Raw genomic sequence first — 27,225 nt, forward strand, 5'->3', positions numbered from 1 at the left:
TTATGGTTACTATACTATATAGTATGGTGATGAAGGGCATAGGTATTGGCCTTGGTTAGACCTGGGTTTCAATTCTATATCTGCCAGTTGGCTAAGTTCATTTTATCATTCAATGAATACTTATTGGGCATTAACAGCACCAGGTACTATTCTAGGCCCTAAGGATTCAGCAATAAACAACAATAAGTCTCTGTCTTCATGAAGCTTACATTCAAGTGGGGGAGATAGATTATAAATATGTTAACAAAATAATAAATAAGATATTTTTAGATTGTGCCCCAGTGAAAACAAAACAGAGTAGTGGGAAACTAAATGTCATGGGAGATGGAAACCTTAGACAAAGTCATGATGGAAGTGTGGCTAGAGAAGAAAAGAGGGTCCTGGACCAATTCCTGGAATATGCTAAGATTCAGAGGTTGGGAAAAATAATAGCAAATGTGTTATATGCCTTACTAAGTGCCAGGCACTGTCCTAAGTGCATGACATAGAGTAATTCATTGAATCCTTTACCAGAACCCTAGGAAGTATCATTTTGATCTTTACCACCATTATACTAATAAGGAAACTGAGGCACAAAGAGGTTAAGTAACTTCCCAAGGTTACATAGAAAGCGAGTGGTAAAACTGAGGCTTGGACAAAGGCAGTCTTGTTTTGGAATCCATGTTCTTAACTACCATGCAGAATGCTGCCCTCCCAACAGGAGGGGGAGGAAGAAGAGCCAGCAAAAGAGAGTAAGAAGTAATGTAATCTCTATGATTTTCAGTTTTCTCATCTGTAAAGTGGAAATAAAAAGTATGTGGTTCATAGGGTTCTTGTGAAGATAAAATTTTATAATGCTTGCAAAATACATATCACAGTGCTTGTCAAGTAGTAGCCACCCAACTAACGGTAACTACTACTGTTACTTCTTAGACTGTTGTAGTAGTTCCCTGAGTAATTTATGTGACCCTTCTCTCTGATCCCTTACCCCAAACCAAACAACTGGTTCACACATTCCAGTTTACCTCTATGCAGTGGTGCCATTGTAATATTACATACCACTCATCTAGTCAATTAATTTCCTTCAGTGGTTCCCAATTGCCTGCAGTAGAGGTTGGCAAACTTTTTACGTAAAAGTCTAGATAGTAAGTATTCTTAGGCTTTGTGGGCCATATGTTTTCTGTTGCAACTACTCAGTCCTGCCATTGTATAAGAAAATAATCTATGGACAATACATAATTAAATGAGTGTGAATGTGTTCCCACAAAACCTTACTTGCAAAAACAAGGATCAGGCTAGGTTTGCCCTGCAGACCATAGTGTGTCAACTCCTGGCCTACGGAATTCAGTTTGGCATTCAAGACCCTGTCTACCTCTTCCACTGGCCTCCCACTGCTCCCAATCATGCATTCAACATTCCAGCCAAACCACGTGATGCTCTATTCTCTTTGGTTACACCAGTTCCTCTCTCTGAGTTGCTCTCCTCTTTAAGCTCTGTTAAAATCCTATCTATCTGTATTGATCATGGTCCTTTGTTAGCAAGTAACAGAACTGACCTTGGCTGTGGTATGTAGACTGCAGATGCTCATACATAATAATATTCTCCTCTTTTGTTTGGACACCCATCTAGATTACATTTCCCTGTCTACCTTGCACCAAGGTATGGTCATCTATCTAAGTTCTGGGCAATGGAATGTGAGCAGAAGTGCTATGTGCCATTTTCCATAAAAATCTCCCACATTTTATCCTGCCAGTTGAATGCAGAGGACTTCTAAGACCTGGAAGAGAGGAGAGCCAAAGAATGGAAAGAGCCTGGGTCCCTGAGTAGACCCACTCTGGGTAGGACATGAATGGGAAATAGACTTTATATATATATATATATATATTTTTTTTTTTTTGAGACATAGTCTTGCTCTGTTGCCCAGGCTGGAGTGCAGTGGCCGGATCTCAGCTCACTGCAAGCTTCGCCTCCTGGGTTTACGCGATTCTCCTGCCTCAGCCTCCTGAGTAGCTGGGACTACAGGCGCCCACCACCTCGCCCGGCTAGTTTTTGTATTTTTTAGTAGAGACGGGGTTTCACCGCGTTAGCCAGGATGGTCTCGATCTCCTGACCTCGTGATCCGCCCGTCTCGGCCTCCCAAAGTGCTGGGATTACAGGCTTGAGCCACCGCGCCCGGCCTGAGACTTATATTTTAAAGCCACTGCAATTTGGCAGTTGATGTATTATTTACCCGAATTAATACACTGGCTAGTCAAGGAATTTATCTGGAAGACAATGAGTTAGCTTGCAGAAGGAATAATTAAACTAGCAGGTCTCAAAAAAGATGGAAATCATGACATCATCCAGGATCTATATGGAGGGACTTAATGAGCTACTTTTCCAGGTGCATTAGATCCTTATCACATTGCTAATGAAGACATGCCCAAGACTGGGTAATTTATTAAGAAAAGAGGTTAAATTAAGTCACAGTTCCACATGGCTGGGGAGGCCTCAGGTAACTTACAATCATGGCAGAAGCCACCTCTTCAGAGGGTGGCAGGAGAGAGAATGAGTGCCAGCAGGGGAAATACCAGATGCTTATAAAACCATCAGCTCTCATGAGACTCACTCAGTATTGTTGGAACCGAACTGTCGATTCCTTCCTGGGCAGGGGTCGCTGCGAAGGATCACCTGACACGAGATTCACAGCAGAGAGCTATTTATTACTAGCACGCTAGGGTCCCAAGCTCTAAGTTGGCCCTGGGACCCCGAGTGCTTGTTACAGGTTGTTTATATATGCAAACATAAGTTCAAACACAGCTTAGGCCGCGAAATTCAAACAAAGCTTTAGGCGCGTGATGATTGGGTCTAGCTATAGCCTGAGCAAGGTGTCTTGTTCTGATTGGTTGGGGCGGGACCTTAGGAGGTTCTTTCCTGGAATTGCTGATTCCGGGAATATTGAGTCAGGGTGGGACCCTATGAGGTTATCAGGGTGGGACCCCATGAGTCAGGGTTGGACCCCATGAGGTTATCAGGGTGAGACCTCATGAGGCTATTTCCCGGAATTTTTGTTTGAGTTCCGGGAACATCGGGGGGGGCTATTCATGGCCATCTGGGGTTATTAATTTAAGTTTCATGAGGCCGAGTTTTTTAAGTTTTATGAGGCCTAGGAATTATGAGGCCTAGTTTCAGTATCATGAGAACAGCATGGGGAAAACAACCCCCATGATCCAATTACTTCCACCTGGTCCTGCTCTTGACATGAAGAAATTATTACAATTCAAGGTTGGAATTTGGGTGGGGACACAGAGGCAAACCATATCACCAGGGCACCATTGGCACTATGAATCAGCTCTGTTTTTCATCTTTGCATTGCTTAGCTCAAGATTCAAATTCTTAGGCAAATCCAATTGACTTGGTTTGGACCTAGTGCCCACCACTTTCTTGGTCAGAGGAGGGCAGGGCATATTGATTGGCAGTCCCCGAATGCTACACACCATGGGAGAAGGGAGTCTTCCAGAGGGAATAACATAACTGGTACTCAGAATATCATACAAAGTAGTGGTGAACCTTAGACTTTATGTGGCCCACTATTGAATTATTAATTTCATTTATTGTATTTTTCATTTTCAGAATTTCCATTTGATTCTTTTTATAGATTCTAGTTTTCTGGTGAAATTCTCCACATTGTTTTTCATTTTCTTGAATATTTATAGTCCATGTCATATAACTGCAATAACTTGGTCATTAAGTCTGTTCCTGTTGCCTACTTTTTTTTTTTTTCTTCTTGGTGCTGTTTCTTGGTACATTAGTTAGGTTTTCACTGAGTGCCAGACTTTGTGCCTAAAAAAGTATATAGACTCTAGATGATCTTATGTGCTCCAGAGAGGATTCACCCTATATTTTGCCAGGCAGCGGAAGGGCAAATTATCTTAATCTTTTCAGCCACTGAGCTGACCTGAGGCTGGTTTGCAGTGTTTGCTAGACTCAACCTATTTCTAGTTTACTCCATTGCTAGGATGTAGCTCTCCAGGGATCCCAAATGAAAACCCGGGATAGATGTTTCCCAGGGACACTCCTCCTTGAGAAGTTCTGAACTTCAATTTTTGTATCTTCAGCTCTGTGAATCTTCCCGAAACTCCGCTCTACTTTTTAGCCGACTCTGCAGGGCTTACAATCTTTTGCCCTGCGCAACTTAATTGGCAATTTCCGGGAGTGGAAAAGTTGTGCTAAGTGTCAGGGTCACTTTCCTGTGCTGCTTCTCTCTGCAGTTTCATGGCCGTTCAAATCCTGGCTGGCCTTGGCAGACCTTAAACTTCAATTTTGTACTCCGTGTCCTGTGATATTATCTAAAGCTCTGTTGACTTCTCTGCCTCATAGGAGCCACCCTCTACCCAGTTTCTGGACCAAGAATTGAGAAATACCCTAAGGAAAAAACAACATGCAGAAAGTTGAGCTGATTTTGGTGAGCTTCCCTTCTTTCTCGGTTCTTACCTCTCAAGGCCTGGCTCTCTGGCGCTTTCAAAGAGGAACTTTTTGGGGAGTATTTCACCTGATTTTTTTCTAGTTGTTCTCAGCAACAGCATTAGTTTGCTACAAGTTGCTGTATCTTAAAACAGAAGTCCCTTGTGTGATAAAATATTTTAATAAGTATTGGGCCTCCAAGAATTTTCTTGTATATTTATTTTATTTATGAGATTCATAACTGGGATGAGAAACCAGCTGTTTGCATCACCTCAGATATATAATGTTTAATGGTGATAATGATGACAGTGTGTGTACCAGTCAGGGTTCAGGGCAGAAAACAGAAACCACTGTAAGTTTCTTAAGCAGAAAGGAATGTGCTTGCCTCTTTAATTACAAAAATGGAATCATACAGACCATTTCCTTAAATGTATCATGGCATACTTTCAGATCAATAAATGGACAATCTTTTCTTTTTAAAAAAATTTTTTAAATTTTTTAGTTTGATTTATAGTATTCTGCAGCATGGATGTTCTGTAATGAATGTAACCACTCCCTCGTTGGTGGGCATTCAGGGTTTCCTGAGGTTGTTCTCTGCCACTAAAATAACACTGCAATAAATATCTTTGTGACAATGCATGCTAATGCTTTTATTTCCGTGCAAGAGAATTTTCCAAGTACAATTGCTAGGTCAAAGTGTATATATATTTTTATATTGTAATATATACGGTTAGATCATGTTCCAAAAAGTTCCTAACAATTTACAGGAAGGAATTTAAAACAGGGTACTGAGTACTTATAAGATTGCTGGAAGGTCTACAGGTCTATTTCACAAGCGTAGTTCCAGAAAAATATGGAACTGAAACTTTAAGGGAATTACTACCTTTGATGTCACCCGTAGAGCTCTGCCAGAATCAAGAACCTGCTATTTTCTCGTTTGCAGCAGCTGCAGCTGTTTCCGAATACTTAGGGAGCTAGACGAAGAGCATCCAATAGCTGTGACCCCGTGATTAGAAACCAGATCAGGATGCTGCTATTGTTGACTTTGGTGGGGATAGCACATCACTTCCTCTTGATACCTAGGAAGGTGGAAAATGAACACTGCAGAAAACCTCATGTATACAGATAGTTTTTCAGCCCACTTTTAACTGCCGAACTTCATATAAGTGCATCTACTTGGTGACATCTAATACACATGCAAAATCTTAGGTACAGAAGATTCTGCGGTGGAATGGAAGTGAAGCAAGCCAATCCATAGTATTAGCACAGTTTATAAGCACTATATAGCATTATTAACTACCTGCTTCTGCATAAGACTGTGCAAAAACACTAATTTTGGGGGATCCTCTGTCTACCACTGGACCTTAGAAACAGGGAAAGAGACAAAGAGAAGATTCACAAAGCAGAAAATGTGTATGACTTATAAAATTATGAGAAAATAATTTTAAAATAACCCAATAGTAATAGAAAAATAGATGTTAATACCAAACATCTGTTTCTGGCCTATACAATTGACAAATATAAATTTGAGACAACCTGCAGCTGGTGACAGGGCAATAAAATGGACACTTTTATTTTATTGACCATTGGTGAGAGCATAAATTGGTCCAAATATTTTGGAAAGTAATTGGACAATACATGTTAAGCACCGTTACTGATATTCATACACTCTGACTCAGCAATTTTACTTCTGGGAATCTATCCTAAATTAATAATCCTAATACACTGAAAAGAGGTTTATATTTAACGATATGCATTGTAGCATCATTTATAAGAGGGAAAATTTGGAAACTACCTAAATATATAATACTAGAGGAATAATTGAGTACATTTTGGAACATATACAAAATTTAATATTCTGTAGCCATAAAATAATGCACAAGTGAAATGATAATAATGTTAACCAGATTCTTTTATTTTAATCCATTGAGCACTACAAGGACAATACCTAAGGCCTACGAACTTCCCAAGGATCTGCCAAAGGGGTTTGAAGCTTGACAAAAAGCTATTGGCTTCAAAATATGAAGATAACTGCAAAATCAAAGTCTATAAATGTTTAAGTAAATGTCAAAAAATGTAACTCATCATTTTTATAGATTATTACATTTTGTGTTCAGAACAATTTTGACACATTGGGAAAATGGTTGGTTAGATTGTATCAGTTTGTAAGAATTCTTTAGTATATATAATCTCTGCTAAGAAGCATAACATAATAAATTTCAAAGGCAAAATTTTAAAATCGTCTCAAATTTTTAGCAAAAAATATACTTATTTAACATAGGATACGGGGTGTGTACATGTCAAAGTATATGTGATAAAAATGTAGAGTGGAGCTTCTAAAAACAAGAGTGCCATGGGATTAGCATGGTCTAAAGAAATGCCATGTTTTGAGCACTCACTGTGTGCGACACTTAATATGCATCATTCTTTTTAATCCCCACAACAGTGCTGGGAAATAGTTCTGTTTATCATAATTTCTTTCATTTGAGGAAACCTAAGGCTTTAGGGAAATTAAGTAATTAACCTCAGGTCACACAGCTAGGGAATATGGAGCTGGGGTTTGAAGGCAAGTCAGTTTGACTCCAAATCCTGTGCCCTTAGTGAGAACATAGGTACGTTTTAATGTCAAATTAAAAAAAAAAGTTTACAAAATTGTATACCTGGTTTGAGTTTAACCTTGGAAAAATACAGGATTCAATACAAACAAAAAATTTTTTCTGGTTTTTACTGTTCCGAATTTTCTAACATATTTTTACAACAATCAGGCAACTTGTATTAATTTCTAAAAAAATTGATCTTAGAGGAGTTTGATAATAGTGGTAAAATATTGACATCTTGCGGCTTTATGGTGTCATTACAACCTTGGCTTTACTTTCAGTGTGGGAACTGACTACTAGAGGGCAGCACTGAGATCTATTCGGGTCACGTTTTCTGGGCTGAATGTGGCAGAAAGCTGGGTCACCTCTCCACTCAAAACTGAAGAAAAGCAAACTCATTTATAATGCCACAAACACACACACATATATGTAAACAAAATAACGTATACTGTAAATATGCAAGCGTAATACACTTCAATAACTTCTTTGCATCCTGAAGCAGTATAGCAGTTATTCAGCGTCAGGCCCTGGAACCATGCTACCTGAATTTGCATCATGGTTCCACCATTTATTAGCTGTGTGACTTTGGCCAAAGCACATAAACTTCCTGTGCTTTATTTATTTATTTTTTCCTCTATCTCTAAAGTGAGAATAAGAATTTTCCCTACCTCTTAGGGATGGTGTGAGAAATAAATGAAGTAATGCTAACAGTGCCAGTTGAAAGGAGACACTCAAAAACCGGAAATTATCATTTTGCTTGTTGCCCAAAGCTATTCTACTTTTATGAAACAATATATGTCTTGCTGAGTGCTATAAGTATTTGTTGAGTACTATAAGCAGACAGAGAATTTTGTTATTACTACTGAATTAGAAAAATAACTTTCTGTCAAGTAGGGTTAGGTGAAAAATCTAAAGGAAGGTCAAGAACCACATTTCAGAGCCCTCACTGGAATGAAGCAAAATGTGTAAGTTTGCCTAACATCCTTTCTTGTAGTTTCCCTCTCTAATTCTAATTTGTCTTCGTCCATCACCTCCCTTGTTCCCCAGGTTCTCACTTTCCCCAGGACAAGGAGCTACTTGTCCAAGCCTTATTCTGGATGATTAACTAGAAGCACACCATTCTGAATCATTTTTATACCTCATGCCCCAGCCCTGCATCTTAGTCTCCAAAGGAATACAAGGATCCTAGGCTAATATTATGTAAGGCCATTTCCCATGGTGTATGTAATTAGGAGTTCCCTGTAGTGTTTAGTAGTAATATATATTAAATGTAAAAGGGCTACATTTTTTTTTCCTTGCGGCTAATGTTAAGAGGAAAGCTAAAGTGATGTGACTGGCTTCATAGTTTTGTGGAGGGAGAGGGTGCTATTTTGGATTCTTTCATTCCATGGCACCTGAGGAAGTAAAGATCATCCAGAGAAGATGAAAATTTTGTAAATTGTTAGGCTTTGATATTGGAAACATAGAGAGGAACGGATATGAGTTCCAACAACATCTAGTAGAATCCATGAACATTCTGGTGCTGTGAGTCTGTGAGAACACTAAGGTCAATACTTAATCATACAGTGTGCTGATGTTTCTGATAGCAGTTCTAAAAGGTGTGTAGGAATAATTCTTAAGTTTGTACTCGCAAATGGATTTGAAGTATCTGTATAATTTTAGATTCATGAGGACCCCAAATGGTTTTAGATTTCTGTTCTAAAATCATCTTTAATTATACTGTAACTAAAACTTAGAGATCCAATGGGAATTTTTGAGTTTATGGATAAATCCAGTGAGCCCCATACTGTGATTAAGAGGCAGTGGTTAAGAGCTCTGACTCTAAAGTTAGATGACTTATTTTAACAGGTGGCTTCACCACAAACTAACTGTATGCCCTTGGGCAAGTTACTTAATCTCTTTGTGCCTCAGTTTTTCATCTACAAAATGTGGATGATGATAATACCTACCCCATAGGACAGTTGTGATGATCCATTGAGTCAGTATATGTAAAGCCCATAAAGCAACAAGTGTTTGTGGAACTCTTAATCAAAAGAAGCAAATTCACTTTAGAAATTTTATTTATGTACCAATTCCCAGCTATTTCTACCTATAAATTTAGAATCTTATGTCTATTCAGGATTTTGGAACATTCCTTGAATGATGGTCCCTTGAACATCCTAGTCCTCATCAGAACCTTCTCATAAAATCCATGCTGGAGTTGCTCATGGCACCATGCAGCAGTAGATACAGAATGCTAACTGGGGCCCTCACTTGCACCAGTATTCCCATCAGGTCACCTGAAATTCTACAATTAGGGATTGTTTCCTTTGGGTAGTCATGGTGTGTTTCTGGAGACCCTGTTAGAGTGCAAGCAGTCTTTGGAGGGATAGCACAAAGGTGCATTAGTGGAATACATCAAGGATAAACGTGAGCTTTCTTGGAGCCAAATAGTTTAAATTTTCTGGCTCTATTACCTACTAGAATTAGAGTGTCTGAGTTCAAATTCTGTCTTTACTGACCAGTGGCTGTGTGATTTTTGGTAAGTTACTTTAACCTCTCTGGGCATCTGGGAATTCAAATAGTATCTATCTCATGGGGTCACTGTGGAGATCCAAGGAGACAGGGCTTCCAAAAATGCCTGTCACATCATCGGCACTCAGTAAGTATGATTATTGCCTAATTTATCTCAGTCTTGGCATCCTCATTTATAAAATGGAAAGAATGGGTAATATCTACCTTCATGGTTGTTGTGAATATAATGTAAGATAATGTACATATAAAATACCTGTCATACTTAAATAAAAATATTGATGGATAATAACAAGTGTTGGTAAGAATGTAGGTAAAAAACCCTCATATATTGCTGGTTGGAATGAAAAATGGTGCATACACTTTGGAAAACAGTTTGCTAATTCAAAAAATGTTAAACATAGAGTTATTATATGACCCAGCAATTCCCTGGGTATATGCCAAAGAGAAATAAAAACAATATGTCCATATAAAAACTTTTACACAAAGGTAATAAAAGCAGTATTCACAATAGCCCAAGGTGAAAACAACCCAAATTTCCACCAACTGATAGTGTGGTATATCCAAAGAAGTAGAGTATTATTTGGCCACAAAAGAAGTGAAGTACTGATACATGCTAGAACATGCATGAACCTTGAAAACGGTATGCTAAGTGAAAGAAGCCACTCACAAAAGATCACATGTTGCATGATTCCATTTATATGAAATGTTCAGAGTAGGAAAATCCATAGAGAAAGTAAATTAGTGGCAGCCTGGGGCTAGGAGGAGGAGAGAAATGGGGAGTGACTTTTAAACAAGAATAGAATTTCTTTGTGGGGATAATGAAAATGTTGCACAAGTGTTTGAATATACTTAAAAGACCCCTACATTGTATACTTTTGTGGTAGATAAATTATATCTCAATACAACTATTATTAAAAAACATTACTCATTTAATAGAAGTCATTTTTGGCCCTTAACATCTCAGTTCGCACATTGGGAATCCAGAACAGGGCCCTGAGTGAATGGTGCCCAGGACAGAGAGGAACTTATTAAGGAAAAGGAATACATCTAAAGTATGGGAGAAACCATGTCTCTGTACAAAGGTGTAGAGGGAAGTAGGGAATCTCTCTTGGAAGGAAAGGCAGTGAAGGCACTTAAGGGGAATAGGAGAAGGAGACAAAATTCACCTGCTTTGAATTTTGCAGGGAGCCAGCCTGGATCACCTTTTATATGCTAGGCTGACTCACAGCTGATGAATGTTTTGGCATTTAGAACTGTCCTGGAGAAAGGGCGATTGGTGGTTATTAGACAGAATGGAAAAAGGAAGAACACAGAGGCAAAATCTGAGAGTTTGTGTCTGACTTTGAAAGGTAAAAGAAGGCAGTAGTCTGTGGAGGACGTATTTATCCAGAGGACTTTAATTGTTAATCTCTGGGTCATTGCATTTAGGTCAGCACTAACTCTGCTACAGGTGGGATCAATTTAAAGGATTAGAAGTGTCACTCTAAATCCTAATCCAAGTCTTGGTCTGCGGATGCTGAAGAGTGATTTTCAAAACGTTTACTAATGCCTTCAATTATTTACCCCATTAATGGAATTTATCAACAGACTGGAGTCCTTGACAGGATTGTGAATGCATAGAGGATGCAAAGAAATGGGCACACTGAGGTAGCTATGCCAGTGGTCTGCATGCGCAGGCAGTAAACTGAAGACATTTGAGTGGTGAATTACTTGGTGAGTAGTTGACAGTCCTTGTTTATAAGAAAGATTGTAATGGGGGAAATAAAACACAGCCCACCTGGGAGCTGAGACTCTGATCGAGATATATTAGTTTTACTGCAATATGTAGTTAAAAAAAAAAATTAAAGAGTGAAGGAAAGACGGGTTAAAGAGAGCCTTCGAGATACTTTAAGTCAAGATTTGAGCTCAAAGGCTCTCATCCAAGCTTTCGTTTAGTTTGTCTCATGATTCCTTTTTATTTCTTCCTGATGTTGTCTTATACAAGCTGTTAACTTGATTCAGGCTGTAACTAGAAAGACAAATCAATCTTTCATAGAAGTCCTCGGCTTGACAAGCTAGTATGAGGAACCATTTCCCTCAGAGCTATTTGTCATAGTCTTTCTTTGTACATGTTTAAAGAACAGTGGTTTTCTGTGTGAAGCCAGGCTTCCCACCAGATTGTGAAAACTACCTGAAATGAAATTACACATCCCTATGCTCTAGCCGCTTTCCATAGAAGCCTGATCCCATGCAGGTGTTCATACCTGAGTAACCTAGGCAATGGCCCCAGAACAACTGTGGGTCACTAGTATTCTATTTCCAAAATTTCATACCTTCAAACTTTGTTTTAGTTATATCCACATTTCCCATTAACCCCAGGAAAGCCTTTAGTGAGCTAGTTTTTTTCCTTAAACCGAAATCAGCAGGTGGAAGTTCAAGGCATCCTCCCCCTATCTTGCCCCTTTGTTTCCCTCCCTCCCTTCCTTCCCTCCCTCCCTCCCTCCATTCCTCCCTCCTCTTCTTTCCTTCCTTCTTTCTCTTCTTCCCTCCTTCCCTCTCCCTTCCTCCCCCTTCCTCTTTTCCTTCCTTCTCTCTCCCTCCTCCCTCCTCCCTCCCTCCCTCCCTCCCTCCCTTCCTTCCTTCCTTCCTTCCTTCCTTCCTTCCTTCCTTCCTTCCTTCCTTCCTTCCTTCCTTCCTTTTTTCTTTTTTAAAGAATAAGTTTCCTTCTGTGAAATCTTAAGTTGGGGGATCAAGACTAAATCCTATAGCAACATGGCTAAAACTTTCTGGTTGTCAAGGGAGTCCTAACAGAGCTAGAAATATCACCAAATACATCACACCGGTACCAGAAAAAATGTAAGGGCAGACCTTCAGCTTGGGGAATGTTTATCTTGCAGTTAACAAAGGGAAAAGAGCAACAACTGAGAGTGAATGTCAAGGGGCACTTTGTGGCATGTGGCCTGAGGAGGGACCCACGTCGTACGAATTTGAGAAATGGTATAAAAAAGCCAACTTTTCAGAATTTGGGGTGGGCATTGTGCTTAGGAGTGACCTGGATTATAACACAAAAATGCCAGCCTTAGACCTAGAATGGACAGTTAATCACTTTGATCTGAGGGGCACCAAAAGTTTCTTCAGTTTTTTACTCAAAAAGTAGTCCATCCTCCTCTGCCTACCTGCAACTGATGCTTGAAATAGACATTATATTATTAGAGATTAATTATTTCGGCATAAACTTCTCCCCACCCCTTATGAGAAAACAAACATCACTGGTTGGGGAGCAATAGAGGAAAGTGTCAAATATTATCATTCATTTACATATTAGTGCAAATCATTTAAAGAGTTTCTTTAGAGTTGTTTTTCTCTCCATTAACGAGAGGGCAGAGAGAGCTGTACTAGAATTTTGAAGACGAACTTTATCCCTTGATAGTTTTGCCAAAGGTGGGTCCTGATTAAGGCTTAAAATAGAGCATTTTAAATAACATGGTAACACAAAACATTTTATTTGTGCTCCATATCTCCTCTTCAGTATTAATTCAACAAATATTTTTGGGGTACCTACTATGTGTCAGGCACTGCGAAGGGCACTGGAGATTTAATGTTAAGCAAAAGCAAGCAGGGAACTTACTAACTTGGTTTTCTCCCTCCTGAGGTACGTGCTTGCTTTTCTTGTTTAGATTTCTTGGCCAGACCTTTATACTCTCCCCCCCCCTTTTTTTTTTTTAGTTAGTCTTAGCACGGACCAGCTTCTCAACATGTGTTTGTTATTAATGATAATAAGATAACCAGTGATTTTAGGAGCCCAGGTTTTCAGTGTAGCATAACTCCAGCATTGTGGGGGAGTGGGGTCTTCACATCACAGATGCTTGACAGAGGATTCTAGGCCAAAATTTAAAATGATCAGGAACTGGATCTACCAGATAGAAGCAAGAGCAAACTACTTTGGGGGAATCCAACTCCAGTGAGAAGCTAATTCGAGCAGCAAATGTTAGAAAATGTTGAATGAACTCAGCAGTTTCAAAGTGCAGAGGTTTAGAAAAGTAACTGCCTAGACAAAGTACACAATCCCAGGATGGATGGAGGTCAGAGAAGAAAGGGACTTGCTGATCTGCTAGTCCAGCTAAAGGGGAAAAAGGAGAGACCTAGAGTAGGCAACAATCTGTTCGGGTCACACAATGAGTCGGTGCAGAACTGGGTCCAGGACCCTGGCCTTCTGATTCCCAGTGGAGTCCTCTTTCCAAATAGCAAGGAAGAAGCAGTGTTTATTGAAAGACAACTGTGTGCTTAGTATTCTAACTTATTTAATTCTTTATCTCAAAATGATTAAATTTACCCCCATTTTGCAGATGAGGAAGTTGAAAATTGGGGCTAATATGCTGAAGGGTGTACCCTCAAGATTTCCATTCTCAAAGATTAGGATTAGCTTTATATAGAATGCAGTGGAACTGGTGTTCACCACCCCCAGCTGTGCAGCACTGTGCACTGAGTGAGGAGTAAGTGGGCAGTCCCAGGGCTAGGCTTGAACACTAGTAGCAAATTACTTCTGGTTGGATAATGAATTTCTGGTGGCTCCTCCCAATTTACTCTGCCCCTCCCCAACTCTACCTAATTTATTCTTTCATGGGTGACTGGGGGAACTTCTTTAAACTGTAAATGAGTGATTCAAACTCAGTTTGATTAATATAGCAGGTATAATAATGGTGGTCTCATTGACTTCATAGATGAGGGGCTATCTGCAGAACTTCTATCTAGTACAGTGCTCAATCAACTGGGGTGAAAATCTCCATTCTACCATGGTTTGCCCTTAGGCAAGTTACTTACCCTTTCTGAGCCTCAGTTTCATCATCTGTAAATAGTGATGATAATAACACATACTTCAAAGGACTGTGATGAGTTTTTTAAATTCAGTTTTTAAAATGAGACAATACATGGAAAGAGTGTAGCCCAGCGTTTGACACACAGCAAGAATTCGGTATGTATCTTAGACTTTGTTATTCTAAGTGCTAATTTCTGGATTAAATGCACAGATACTGGGAAAGAACCCAGGAAACTAGTGTGTTTGGGGAAGAAGACGCATTACGTCAGCCTTCTGGCCCTGTTGCCCTGAATAGGGCTGTTTCCCATATAGAGCTGTCCTCACTGTTGCCCATTCCTAGTGGTCAATAGAGTGAGGCCTATAAGGACAGAAATATCATGTAGTTCAAGATCCTTGTCACAATACAGACCAGAAATAGAGACCCTTCCTATATTACTCCAGATAATGAGTGGCTCCTACAGTGTCCTGGCTCCCAAATTTTGCCACGGCAGAGAAAAGAGGGAAGCCGAAAGAAGCTGGGAGGAGAAGCATGTGGCTCTTGACTAAAGCTCAGCCTGGGTTGGGAGCTCTTTGAAGCCTGAGTTAACACCTCAGACCTCTACCATCCTGTATCTCACTCTTATGCATTCAACACAGTGCAGAGAATAGATTTAAAGTTTTGGAAGCAGGTTAGACTAGATTATCTTTGAGGGCCTAGGAATAAATTTGAGGCTTTTATGCATATAATCAGCCCAGAATCATCTTTCCACTGTCCCCAAAGCAAAGTTAGAAGTCCTCCGCCATCCCACACACCCCTCAGCCATTGGCTTATGTTGTTTTGTGAACTGTTTGCTCCCCCAAGACTTTCTTGACTCTCGTTCAAATCAGCTTTCACCAATATATGAATGTTGGGGCATACTATTTGTGGTAGGTCTTTAAGATTCACTAGATATGCCTCAGATTGGTCTCTTCAGGAGTCAAGGTTTCTCATAAAATTAGGACTGAGAGTCAAGATAATAACCAACAGGGCTGGCACAGACAGAATTGTTGCTGCCCATAAACAACCAGTTTGACCTGACTGGTGCACACCAGCACTGATGATCAGCCCTGAAGAAAGCTATGCCATTATTTTGATCTTTGATTAGAATTAAGGATTTACTAAGGATTCTCCTTATTAACATCTCCCTGACCTATCTTTAAGTGTTGTGGGGTCTCGGGGTTTTGTCCTTTGTCTTCTTTCTTTACTCCACAAAAGGCATGTTTTAAATTACCCTCTGTCAATTGATTACACTCAAATTTATAACTCTTGTTCAGCTTTCTATTGAGAATTTATAACTCTTGTTCAGCTTTCTATTTTTTCCTAGGCCTTCCAGTATGTGATATTATCTACTGGATATTGCCACCTGTTGACCAATTCAAGATCTCTATCAAAATGCATCATCTCTCCCACCTCCTTCCTCCAATGTTTCCTATCTCAGAGACTTGTGCCATTTTCCAATCAGTTTCCTAGGTCTGAAAAGCTCAAAATCATCCTAGAGTCCTGCTTTCTTTTCACTTACCTTCTATATCTTGTCAGTCACCAAGTTCTTGTTATTTCTATTTTCTTAATCTCCTTGATATTTGTAATCTTGGAGGAAATGATCCCATTCCTCTAGGTCTTCACTACCACTCTCTTGGTCTGTCATATTTTCTCATATGGATTATTATGACGCACTCCAAACTGGTCTCTCTGCTCCAGTCTTGCTTTCTTCCAACTCATTCTCCACATTGTTGCTAGAGAAATCCTTTAAAATGCAAATCTGATAATACCATTTCTCTGCTTAAAGCCATTGGGTACACTATTAAATCATGGCATATCTAGGTGATCTGGCCCTTGCCTTGTCTGACATCACAGACTCAAGCAGAACAAATGCTTTAGAATTCTAAGATCCATATATATATAATGTCTCTTCTCTCTCTCTCTCTCTCTCTCTCTATCTTTACCTCTGGGTCTTTCTGCATGTTGTTCCTTCTGTTTGGAAGGCTCTTAGCATCTTAGCACCAAACTACTCCTGCAACCTCATTCACCTGGCTAACTTTTTTTCCGTACTCAATCCAGAGAGACTGTTCTTCCTCCCTCCTCTCCTCCCCTGAAATCTGGGTTTAGGTGATCCTCTCTGTCTCTCTGTTTGGGCTACCTCAATCAAAGCACTTTTTACTCTGCATTGTCATTATCTGTTTACATCTGTTTCTCTCCAAGAGAACTGTATGGGACAGAAAAATAGACATATTTAAAACTATAATAATGATACTATGTCTAATATAATGCCAATGACTTGCCAGGCTCTGTTATAAGCACTTGCTGTGTGTTAACTCATGTGCTTTTCACAACACTGTAAGGTGGGCAGCTATTACTGAAGTTGAGTAAACAGGAATTGGTGATAAATTGAATATGGGGGAAGAGAAGGAGTCTCAGTGATTTCCAGTTTTCTGAAAGAAGCAAGTGGGCAAACAGTGGATGGATGTGCCATGTACTGAGATAAGGGGTACAGGAAGAGGAGGAGTTTTGTCAGGATGGGGGAAAGAAACTTTTAGTTTGGGCACTACCATTTCTTCGCCATTCTTTCACAACCGATTGTTTCCAGAAGCTTCAGAAATAATGTGAGTAACAAACCTTTTCCTCTGATTGACAGGCATTTGGAAACACCACTGTCCGTGTCGGGAAAACAGAGTAACTCTCCAGTATCTCGTCATTAGCTTGCTGGAAGCAGCTAGAACAGGGCTATGTTCCTGGGACTCTGGCGTTTTTCTCGCCTTGTGCTCTGGTTTGCGGCTTTCAGGAAACTGCTGGGACACCATGGCCTTGCGTCCTCCAAGTTCCTGTGGTGCTTGTGCCTCCTGGTTGTCATGTACCTTCCGCAGCAGGTGTGGACACTCCCCTACAAGATAGGGGTGGTGGGCCCTTGGGCTTGTGATTCGCTGTTTTCAAAGGCCCTGCCTGAGGTTGCTGCGCGATTAGCCATTGAGCGAATCAACCGGGACCCATCTTTTGACCTGAGTTACTCTTTTGAATATGTGATTCTCAATGAAGATTGCCAGACTTCGAGGGCCCTCTCCAGTTTCATTTCCCACCACCAGATGGCCTCAGGATTTATTGGACCTACCAACCCTGGCTACTGCGAGGCAGCCTCGCTCCTGGGAAACAGCTGGGACAAAGGGATTTTCTCTTGGGCTTGTGTGAATTATGAATTAGACAATAAAAATAGCTACCCGACCTTTTCTCGGACACTCCCTTCTCCCATCCGGGTGCTTGTAACTGTCATGAAATATTTCCAGTGGGCTCATGCTGGAGTCATTTCCTCAGATGAAGACATTTGGGTGCATACAGCCAATCGAGTCGCAAGTGCTCTGCGGAGCCACGGCTTACCTGTAGGGGTCGTCCTGACCACAGGACAAGACAGCCAAAGCATTCGGAAAGCTCTCCAGAGGATTCACCAGGCAGACCGAATTCGCAGTGAGTGCTTTCTCCGGTTGAAATTTAAACGTGACTTCAGGGAAAGAGATTACAATCTCCAAAAGGTTTCCTACCCTCACACCCTAGGGTAGCACATCCCTTCCCATTTCTTCACACATTTGCCCTTTTTCACTCACACTCAGGTCCCAAGACTGCCCTGCTTCAACAGAGCCTATTTTATGAACTGAATAAAAGTACAAAGAACTCTGTGCTTCATATGCCTGTGGACGCTAGTGCCTGCTCTTAGCGCCTGAGTGAAGGATGGTGTCAAGAGCACTGTAGCCATACATCCTTTCTTTCTGCCCTTAGGACCCTGGTAGCTTCAAAAGTGCCAAAATGGTATGGGGAGGTGAGGGTTTTCTTATGGCTTCATTTTTGTTTGTTCTAGTCACTGAGGAGAGATTTACTTTTGACTCCTTTCTGGATACTTTCCTTCAAAGGTACCCAGTGTCCTTGTGGGACACTTACTTAGAATCTGTCTTCTCTGGACTCCAAAATGTCCATACCTTCTGCCTCTTCTCAAAGCAGGGCTTTTCTTTTTGCAGCACACAGCTAGTTGATATGGAGGGAACCTAGCTGATGAATGAAAGCATATTAAAATGAGAAGACTGTCTAAATTTTAACAGTTTCCCCTTCCAATGGAAGCTTAATGTTCAATCTTCTTGCAGAGACAATAGACCAAATGTGAAGCAAAGGACTTGACCCACTAAAGCTATCATTCTCAAAGTTTGTTGGGTGGATTTTGGCAAAAGGGGGCCCTTCCTGGTCCTCTTGAATCAGATCTCTTTTACTTACACTTATGGCAAGCCCTTGTGACGCCTGGTTTTGATTTTTTTCTATTCCAATTTTTTAACCTCCATTTTACCTTCCTCTGGAGATGGCTATGATTCATAGAAACACTGCTCATTCCCCCACTGCAGCCACTCCACCACTTTAGGACAGATACCTCAGAAACTATTTGACAAACTGATTCCTTCAAGGATTAGTCCTGGTCCCAGTAATTTCCTTAACAATGAGTTTGTTAGAGAATGGTGCAGCTTTGGCCTGGCCTATAACCAGAAGCCTGTTTTAAGTTTCAAGTGGCTTCAGTATTGGACCTTAATTATGATGATTACAAGAGGATGAGGGCAAGAGGAGTTTTTAGTTCCAGAACTACCGTAATCTGCCTCCAGCTCCAGTCGACCAGATTCCGTGATGTTTAGTAATCAGTGTGGCTCTGATTACTTCATAATAGAGCTTGATACTTTCAAAGCAGAGCATAGAATTATTTTGAAAGATATAAAATCATTTGCAGGGAGGAGCCATGCCAGAAACAGGCTAATATATTTAGTATCATAACTTTATAATATGTTACAAATCTTCTTGAAGCCCAATGTCTCCTGCAAGTTTATATTCCATGAATGTTTCACATCCCACCCATTTGTATACTTTGAAATGACATTTTGGCCTCTACCATAAAATGTTAAATAAATACAGGCCCTGAAGCTCTTTGGGCTGCCAGACTGAGAAGAATTAGGATTGAGTGCTAACCACCCACAACCCCTTTGAGGCAGGGAGGAAGCAAATGCACATATTATTGTCCTACCATTAGAGATTGCTTTAGGTCAAGGGTTCTCAGTCTGGCTGCACGCTAGAATTACCTGGACATCTTTTCAAGACTACTGGTGCCACAGTGCCACCTCTAGAAATTCTACTAGAATTGGTCTGTGGTGGCTCCCAGCAAAAGTACTTTAAATAGCTTCCCAGGCGCTTGTAATGTGCAGCCAGAGTTGAGAAACACTGCTTTAACTTAATAATAATGCAAATAAATATTTCTCACTTTAAGTTCCCATTGTTTTAATATGACTTCGCTTAGTCAGATTGTTTTCTTTATTACAGTACAGATCTGCTCACTTAGGGAATGGAAATTTTGAGGATGTGGAGAAAAAAACTAGAGAGGATGGTTATGGAGCAAAGGAAGACCTTGAATAGCAAGTACAGCAACAGGAAGTGGAGGAGGGATTCAGAAAGAGAGATAAAAGGGAGTGAAGACAAAAGCTCTGCACTGCAGGATTTTCCTTTGTTTTTTGACAAAACATAGGCAGATTCAGATGAGGCATGCTGGGACCTCAGTGACATGAGTCAGAATGTGGGTGGGGTGGGGGTAGGGGAACTGAGCCATAGGTTGGGCTGTGGCCTGAGTACAACCTCAGGCAGCTCATTGTGCTTTGTTCAAAGGAGTGTGTAATACCCATACCTGGTACAGGCACATGTCTGTATCTGAGGGCATGCCAACTGGTGGGTGAGGTGTAACAGAGGGAATGGTGGAAGGGGAGTGAGTGTTAAAGTAAGATAGACATTGCCCTTGTTGTCCACTTGATCATTTGTTGAAAACAATGCCCCAGCCCATGGAAACATGTAAAGCAGGATCCAGAGAATGAACAAAAATCGATTATCAGAGCTTTAATTAAGTGGCCTAAAGTTCAGGGCACATCTTTGGTCCCATTAGAAAACTGGAGATTTGGTGAGAAACTGCGCCAGAAGCCAATGAGTACAGATTGGGTCAACATAGCAGTGAGGAAGACTGCAACACACCATGCATGGCACATACTAGATCACAGCTTTAGCTAATTTTCCAGCTCTTCTCAACTGCTGGGACTGAGAAGAACTAAACAGACGATAAACTTTTTGTGTGACCTCATCTGAGAAGGGCTGAAGAAGGCAGAGCCTGACTTCTTCCCTATTTTGCTGGATATGAGGCTGCTTTTTAACACTGTGGACCCCCAAGCAAACCTTCAGAGAGGAGCTTTTGTGACGTGCAAAACACAGTGGAAAGGGACCCCTTCCTTTGGAGGGGCCTAGAAATATTTGGAAGTAGTAGAAATAATTGAAAGGTTTTTTTAATTTTTCATTTTTAAAAAACTTATTATTGTACTTTAAGTTCTAGGGTACATGTGCATAGCGTGCAGGTTTGTTACACATGTATACTTGTGCCATGTTGCTGTGCTGCACCCATCAACTCGTCAGCACCCATCAACTCGTCATTTACATCAGGTATAACTCCCAATGCAGTCCCTCCCCCCTCCCCCATCCCCATGATAGGCCCCGGTGTGTGATGTTCCCCTTCCCGAGTCCAGGTGATCTCATTGTTCAGTTCCCACCTATGAGTGAGAACATGCGGTGTTTGGTTTTCTGTTCTTGTGATAGTTTGCTAAGAATGATGGTTTCTAGCTGCATCCATGTCCCTACAAAGGACACAAACTCATCCTTTTTTATGGCTGCATAGTATTCCATGGTGTATATGTGCCACATTTTCTTAATCCAGTCTGTCACTGATGGACATTTGGGTTGATTCCAAGTCTTTGCTATTGTGAATAGTGCTGCAATAAACATACGTGTGCATGTGTCTTTATAGCAGCATGATTTATAATCCTTTGGGTATATACCCAGTAATGGGATGGCTGGGTGATATGGTACATCTAGTTCTAGATCCTTGAGGAATCGCCATACTGTTTTCCATAATGGTTGAACTAGTTATTTTTCATTTATTTATTTATTTTTCTGATCTGTTCGCAAAAGTAGTGATGGCATTGCCATGTGGCAGTGGCAGTGATGGTTGTAGTGATGGTGGTAGTGGTGTGGGAGGGGAGAGAAGAGCAGCCTATTACTGGCTGGTATGACACTTCTGATTCTTATAAATTAATATTTCCAATTAGGAACTCTCATTGGCACCTTACTGGAGTTAGAGGAAGTGTCTTTCTCAGAGACAGGTCTAAGTTACACTTACATAATATCAATGCAATGATATATTTAATAGTAGGTAATAATAGCAATAATAATAGCCATGGGCTCTTGGGTGGGGAAACAGCAGAGGTGTTACTATATGCTGCCATAGAGACATTAAGAGCAACCATACTATTACTTTACGTGTAAACAGCTCTCTACATTTTACAAGACATTTGCACATAGATCTCATTTAATTCTCAGGATTATCCAGGAGACAGGCATTTTCTTTCAAGTTTTACAATATCTGCGAGTCTCACAGTAATAAGTACATAGGTGTAAGCACTATCAACACCAAAGAAAGAATAAATAAATTCTCAGAATAGGGGGATTCAGTCTCTCCCAGATTCTCAACTCAACTCTCTTAAGCCTTGGGAGCAACTACCAATTTTCTTTGCTTCTGACAAAGTCAAATAGGAGAGATATTAATCAAAGACGAAGGCCTTAATTTATAGTCAGGGCTGCTGTATGTGGCTATGTAGGTTGTGCCCTGCACAAGGAAACCTAGCTGATTAGACTTGAGGGCCAAAATCCAGTCCACTCTCTGCTCCTCAAACCATGAGCCCTGTTGGAAGTTTTTGTCCAGTGGCACAAAAGGGCATTTACTCACCAAGCAGGGCACCTGTAGGGTTGCATTCATTCAGAAGGGGTTCCTCTTCTAATTCCTGCAAAGGTTAGCAGGAGGCCCTACCTGCAGCTCTTTAGAGAACTTTTCAAATGGCTATTCTAAGCCCTCTTTTCTCCTCATCTTCTTGCTGATCAGCCCTGTGCTTGGCTGATTGTGTAATCCTTTCAATTTGGGCTTACCAGGATGTTGGACCATTTGGGATTTCCTTTCAATCCTTCCAAATTGGGAATGCTTCATTACAACATGATGTTAAGTAAATATGACACCATTGGAATAGCTTTCTCTTGTTCTTCCAAAATTGGATACCTGATTGCTATCTTATTGTCTGGGACAGAATGGCTTCTTCTCATTTATTGAAGATTCTTGTGTATAAGAAAAAGATAGCAATAGAAATAATGATAACAGTTAATATTTATTGAGAGTTTACTATGTGCTAGTAATTTTTCAAGGGCTTTGTATGGACTATGTCATCCAATAATTGCATCACCCCTATTAAGTAAGGGCAATTATTGTTTACCTATTTTATGAATAAGACTTCTGAAGCTAAAAGCGGTTAAATAACTTACCCAATGTCACACAACTGGTGAATGAGAAAGCCAGGATATATATTCGGAGTAGTCTAAAGCAGTGGCTCTCAAATCTCAGTGGGCATCAGAATCCCCTGGAGGACTTATTAAAACACAGATTGTTGGGTTCCTCCTCCAGAGTTTCTGGTTCAGGAATGCTGGGTGGGGCCCCGGAATTTGCATTTCTAATACTGCACATTCTCAGGTGGCACTGATGCTGTTGGTCCACGGACCACACTGAGAACCACTGGTCTAATGCTAGACCAATACTATACTACCTCCCGTCCACTTGTGGTATGCTCCTGAAGCATATTCACTTGAGATCCTGTGTTCTATATGTGGCATATAATTCAGCCCTTCCACCTTTCTTTCGTAACGTTTGGACCCATAGATAAAATTCTTTCATGTGCCTCAATGTACAGGTGTCATCCCTGTTTTCCTATGCTAATAACAACAGTGATACTGATAATACTATGATTAGGAGTCTTTGCACCAATAGGGAATTTGGTATAGGATTTGCTATAATGTAACACCAAATGTAAGTAAATATAAATGGCAAGAGGACCACTTGCTTTCATGAATGGCAAATGAACACTAATGATCAAATTATTGAAGACTTGACACAAGAGGAAATCTCTAAACATCTAGACTTCTTGCATTTGAGAGGCCTTATGTATATAGCTGTTTAGGAAAAACAGGAGAAAACATATGTTTCAAGGTATGGAGAAATATAAAACCTTATCTCAAGCTGGACAGCAATGTTAAGGCAACAAATGCAATTGCAATACAAGTTTGAGTATGGAAAAAGCATAGTCTGATGTAGATGGAATAGTCTTTGAATGTTATATTTGTGTGCCATCATGCTGAGCTACTTGGACCAGTTCAACACCAGTGGTAGTTAAGTAAGTGGTAGCTTCAGGACTTATGGCCAAAAATGCGTGGGGTGTCCTTAGCTGATAGAGATACCCACACATCCCCTAGTGTAGTGTTCTAAAAGTCTACTTTGAGGGCCTCCTGCACTGAGTCACACTTGGGGATAGGGCCTGGGAAACATGCATGTTCCAGAGCCTCCCACCTTCTTCTTACACAGCCATTTATTAGGCTGGGTGGGAGAAAACTGAGAGGGAGAGGGTAGGAATGTATTCTTTCACAGTATAACCAGATAGGAAAGAATCCTGAGAGAAGATGAGACTTGGGATAAATCTGCATGCTGCCCTCCTCCTCTGGTCTGCCTCCCCTCCCCGCCCTCTTAGCAACTGTTAAAATGAATGACAGTGATAGGAAATATCACAAAGGGGTTACAATAAAGAGCAAAGACAGTACAATGGGGGGTGTCTCTGTGGTTTGTGAGCAATATCGATGGCTCACAAATATGAATATGGCTCCTAAGGACTTCTATAGCAGCAGCAAGTGGAATCATTTCTATCTTGCAAGGTGTGAAACTGGGCCCAGTTTCCTCCATAATCTGAGAGAAATAAAGTGACCTTTGCCTTTTCAGAAACACAGTTACTCTCTCTCAAGAAAATATTTGATAGAATATTTTAATTTAGGAAGAGAAATAGGAATTGAGTGACATGGAAATTGACTTCTCCCGGAGTTTCATGACATTTCCTGCTGCTAGTGAAAGAAAGGGTCCTAGACAGCCTGCTATGGTTGGTGCCACAATATGAAGACATAGACGCTAGACAGCTCAAGTAGCTCAGAGAAAGTGCTGATGTCATATCCTGGTGAGATGCGATCTCAGAAGGGTGTATTTCCTGGTCCTTGTTTTGACTATAAAGTAGCTTGACAGGATGGAAACTTACCAATTAGTATTATTCAATGACCACCTGTTGACCCAGGCCTTGTTTAGGATTTAAGGTTTCTGTACACTAATCCTTTCCTGACAACAACTTACAGGTCAAATCCCATTTTAATGAATGTAATTTTAACATAATAAAACTATTTAGTAAAATTATCTTGTAGAACAGATGTATCTACAAATCCCTGTTCACGAAGCACTCAATCTATTAAATTAAGATGCTTTTGTTTGAATTCAGTATTTATGCTTTCTACTTTAATCATGTTCAATGGCAAAATCTTGCTAGGCAAAAAATAGAGAAGCCTGTGATTATTCCCTCTTGAGTTTCCTATTTCTTCTTCTATAAAATGATGGGGACAGGTTGGTCTACTTGGTCTTAAAGGGTCTTTTCAGTCATAAAACTTTCGACCCTTTGAAATATGGTCAGTGTGGGTCAATGAAAGAAAAATAAAGCGGAGAGATTCAGGGTTGAGGGTAAGGTACTGGGCATAGTTAATGATAGTAGGCATGAACAACAGGTATGGCAGTATCTACCTGCCCAGCAAATATCACTTCCAATTGTTCCTCCATCCTAACAATCAATATATGCTCATATCTCATATCTCAAGGAACGCACAAAAAATACCCAAGTGTACAAGCTCTCCTCCTGAAGAGGCTGTTAGTTTACAAACATTCATCTAAACAACATTCATTGTGTGCATAATATGTACAAGGATATGGAAATAAATAAGACACAGTTCCTGACCTCAAGGAGCTCACAGTTTGGTAGTAGAAGCTGATATAGGTAAATAAGAGCAACAAATCTTGTAAGTGCCAGGGTCGAAATCATCTCAGGGTAAGGTGGGGGCTCTAATCCAGTGTCACAAGTCAGTTTCCCTGGAAAGCAGCCTGTTAGATGGAGCTTTGAGTGCAGGAAGCTTATTTAATGAGTATTTTCAAGGAGAACACCTGTGAGGAAGAGAAGACAGTAGGATTGGGCAGAGAGAATTGAACTGCGGTGCAGCCACAACAAAGGCCTCAGCCGGTCTTAGGGGGCGCTCTAGAATTGGTATGACCCTTCAGAGTTGTCCAGAATTGAGATGAGGAGTCTGGGCTCTTCTACCTCCATGTGGAATAGTCATTAGGTTCAGTTGCACCCACAGAAAGGGGCACAGTGTGTAATAATAATTGTTTAACAGTCAGATCTTCAGAGTGAAAAAAGTTCTGATTTGTAGTGTTTGCTGATTTCCATAGTGTAGTCACTCCCACAATGGTCAATTTCAAGCTAATAACATGATGTTAACTAGCTCACAAAATCTCTGGAAGTTGAACCAGCAAAAGTGAGCCCCAACACACTATTGAGATCATGTAACCTTGAGAGAGGTACTTTTCCTTAGCTGAGGCCAACTCTCAGAGAAAAATCACCTATCAGCTGCTAACACACCCAGCAGCTAGTGGAATGAGTGCTTCAGTGCTGAAGTGTGTATCTTGATGGCACATCATAATAGCACCTACTACATGTAATGTATGGTAAAGTATTTGCTGTATTGCAATCAGCATCAAACACTAGTTCTATTTAACATTTTCCAGGCAGTAAAGTCATTTAAATATCCCTTTAAGTAAATTAAATCAAATTGTATCACTGTTGAGTAACCTTGAACAAATCACTCAATCTCTGATTTGCAGAAGAAAGATGCTAATACTGATCTACTTGCTGAGGATACTGTTGGACAAACTGGCCAACTGAAGCCTCTGACTAAACTCCCTGTGACTACACTAATTTGACCAAACTAATTTATTTTTAATGGTTCAGCCAAATGGAGAGAGTGAGAAGTCTTCAGTTCTACTTTCTCTTTCTAAATCCAACTCTTGCATTGTCAAACATCTCTGGCACTCCATTTTCCCATTATACAATGTGTGATTATAAACAAGTAAGGCTGAATTCCTTGTGTGGCTCATGCACTAGCTCCAAAGATATCCTTTGAGAATTCTAAGGAAGGTCTGAGCATCAGAATACATGAAGAACCTCTTAGTGTAATTATTTTGAAGGAGTTAATGGTCATTTGAAAACTCATGTCATGCTGTGGTATGTGCATATGTGTGTGGTATGTTTAAATCAACTTCATAACTTATTAGTTACATTTTACAAAATAAAAGGTACCAGCTCTAGCTCAAAGGGAAACTTTCTAGGGGTGCTTAACAAGTGTAAAAAGGTGTTTGAAAATAGATGAAACAATATGTAAATGCCAAAGACAAGTCATTGAATGTAGTTAAGCACCCTTAGTTCTTGAGATTAAAGTTTCCGTGTAAACATGTATAATTAATATTTACCAGTAGCAATAGAGTCTTTGCCTTTCTTCAAGGAGCTCAGAATACTTGCCAGGCACTATCTAATTAAACTACTCAGTGTACCTGTAAAATGCATTGGAATCTGCGTTTTAAAGATGTGGGCACTGAAGCACAAGTGGGCTTAAACTAAACTTATTTAGCATGCCAAGGGCAAAATTGGATATAAGACTTTCAGTCTCATGATCTAGCTGTCATTTTTCAACCGTGGCCCCCTTGAATCCACTCTATTCTAGCATAACCTTGCCAAACAACATAGTTTCATAAGTCTAGGAAGAATTAAATTGAGTGCATAGTAATTCCAATTACAGGGAAGTTAGGTTTTAAAAAGTTGAACAGCTCA

At 40.3% G+C, this 27,225-nt stretch overlaps 1 protein-coding gene across 1 annotated transcript in view; it reads left to right on the top strand.

Annotated features, from left to right (window-relative positions):
• The first annotated feature begins 3,652 nt into the window (after positions 1-3,652).
• Positions 3,653-27,225, top strand: part of GUCY2F (guanylate cyclase 2F, retinal) — a 122,508-nt gene continuing 98,935 nt past the window's right edge. Inside the window, exons 1-2 of the mRNA XM_009198096.4 lie at positions 3,653-4,423; positions 16,980-17,800. Coding sequence (XP_009196360.2) covers positions 17,071-17,800 — 730 coding nt within the window. The 5' untranslated portion in view covers positions 3,653-4,423; positions 16,980-17,070. The remainder of the gene's footprint in view (positions 4,424-16,979; positions 17,801-27,225) is intronic.

The sequence above is a fragment of the Papio anubis genome, chromosome X, assembly GCF_008728515.1.
Source record: "Papio anubis isolate 15944 chromosome X, Panubis1.0, whole genome shotgun sequence".
Classification (NCBI taxonomy): Eukaryota; Metazoa; Chordata; class Mammalia; order Primates; family Cercopithecidae; genus Papio; species Papio anubis.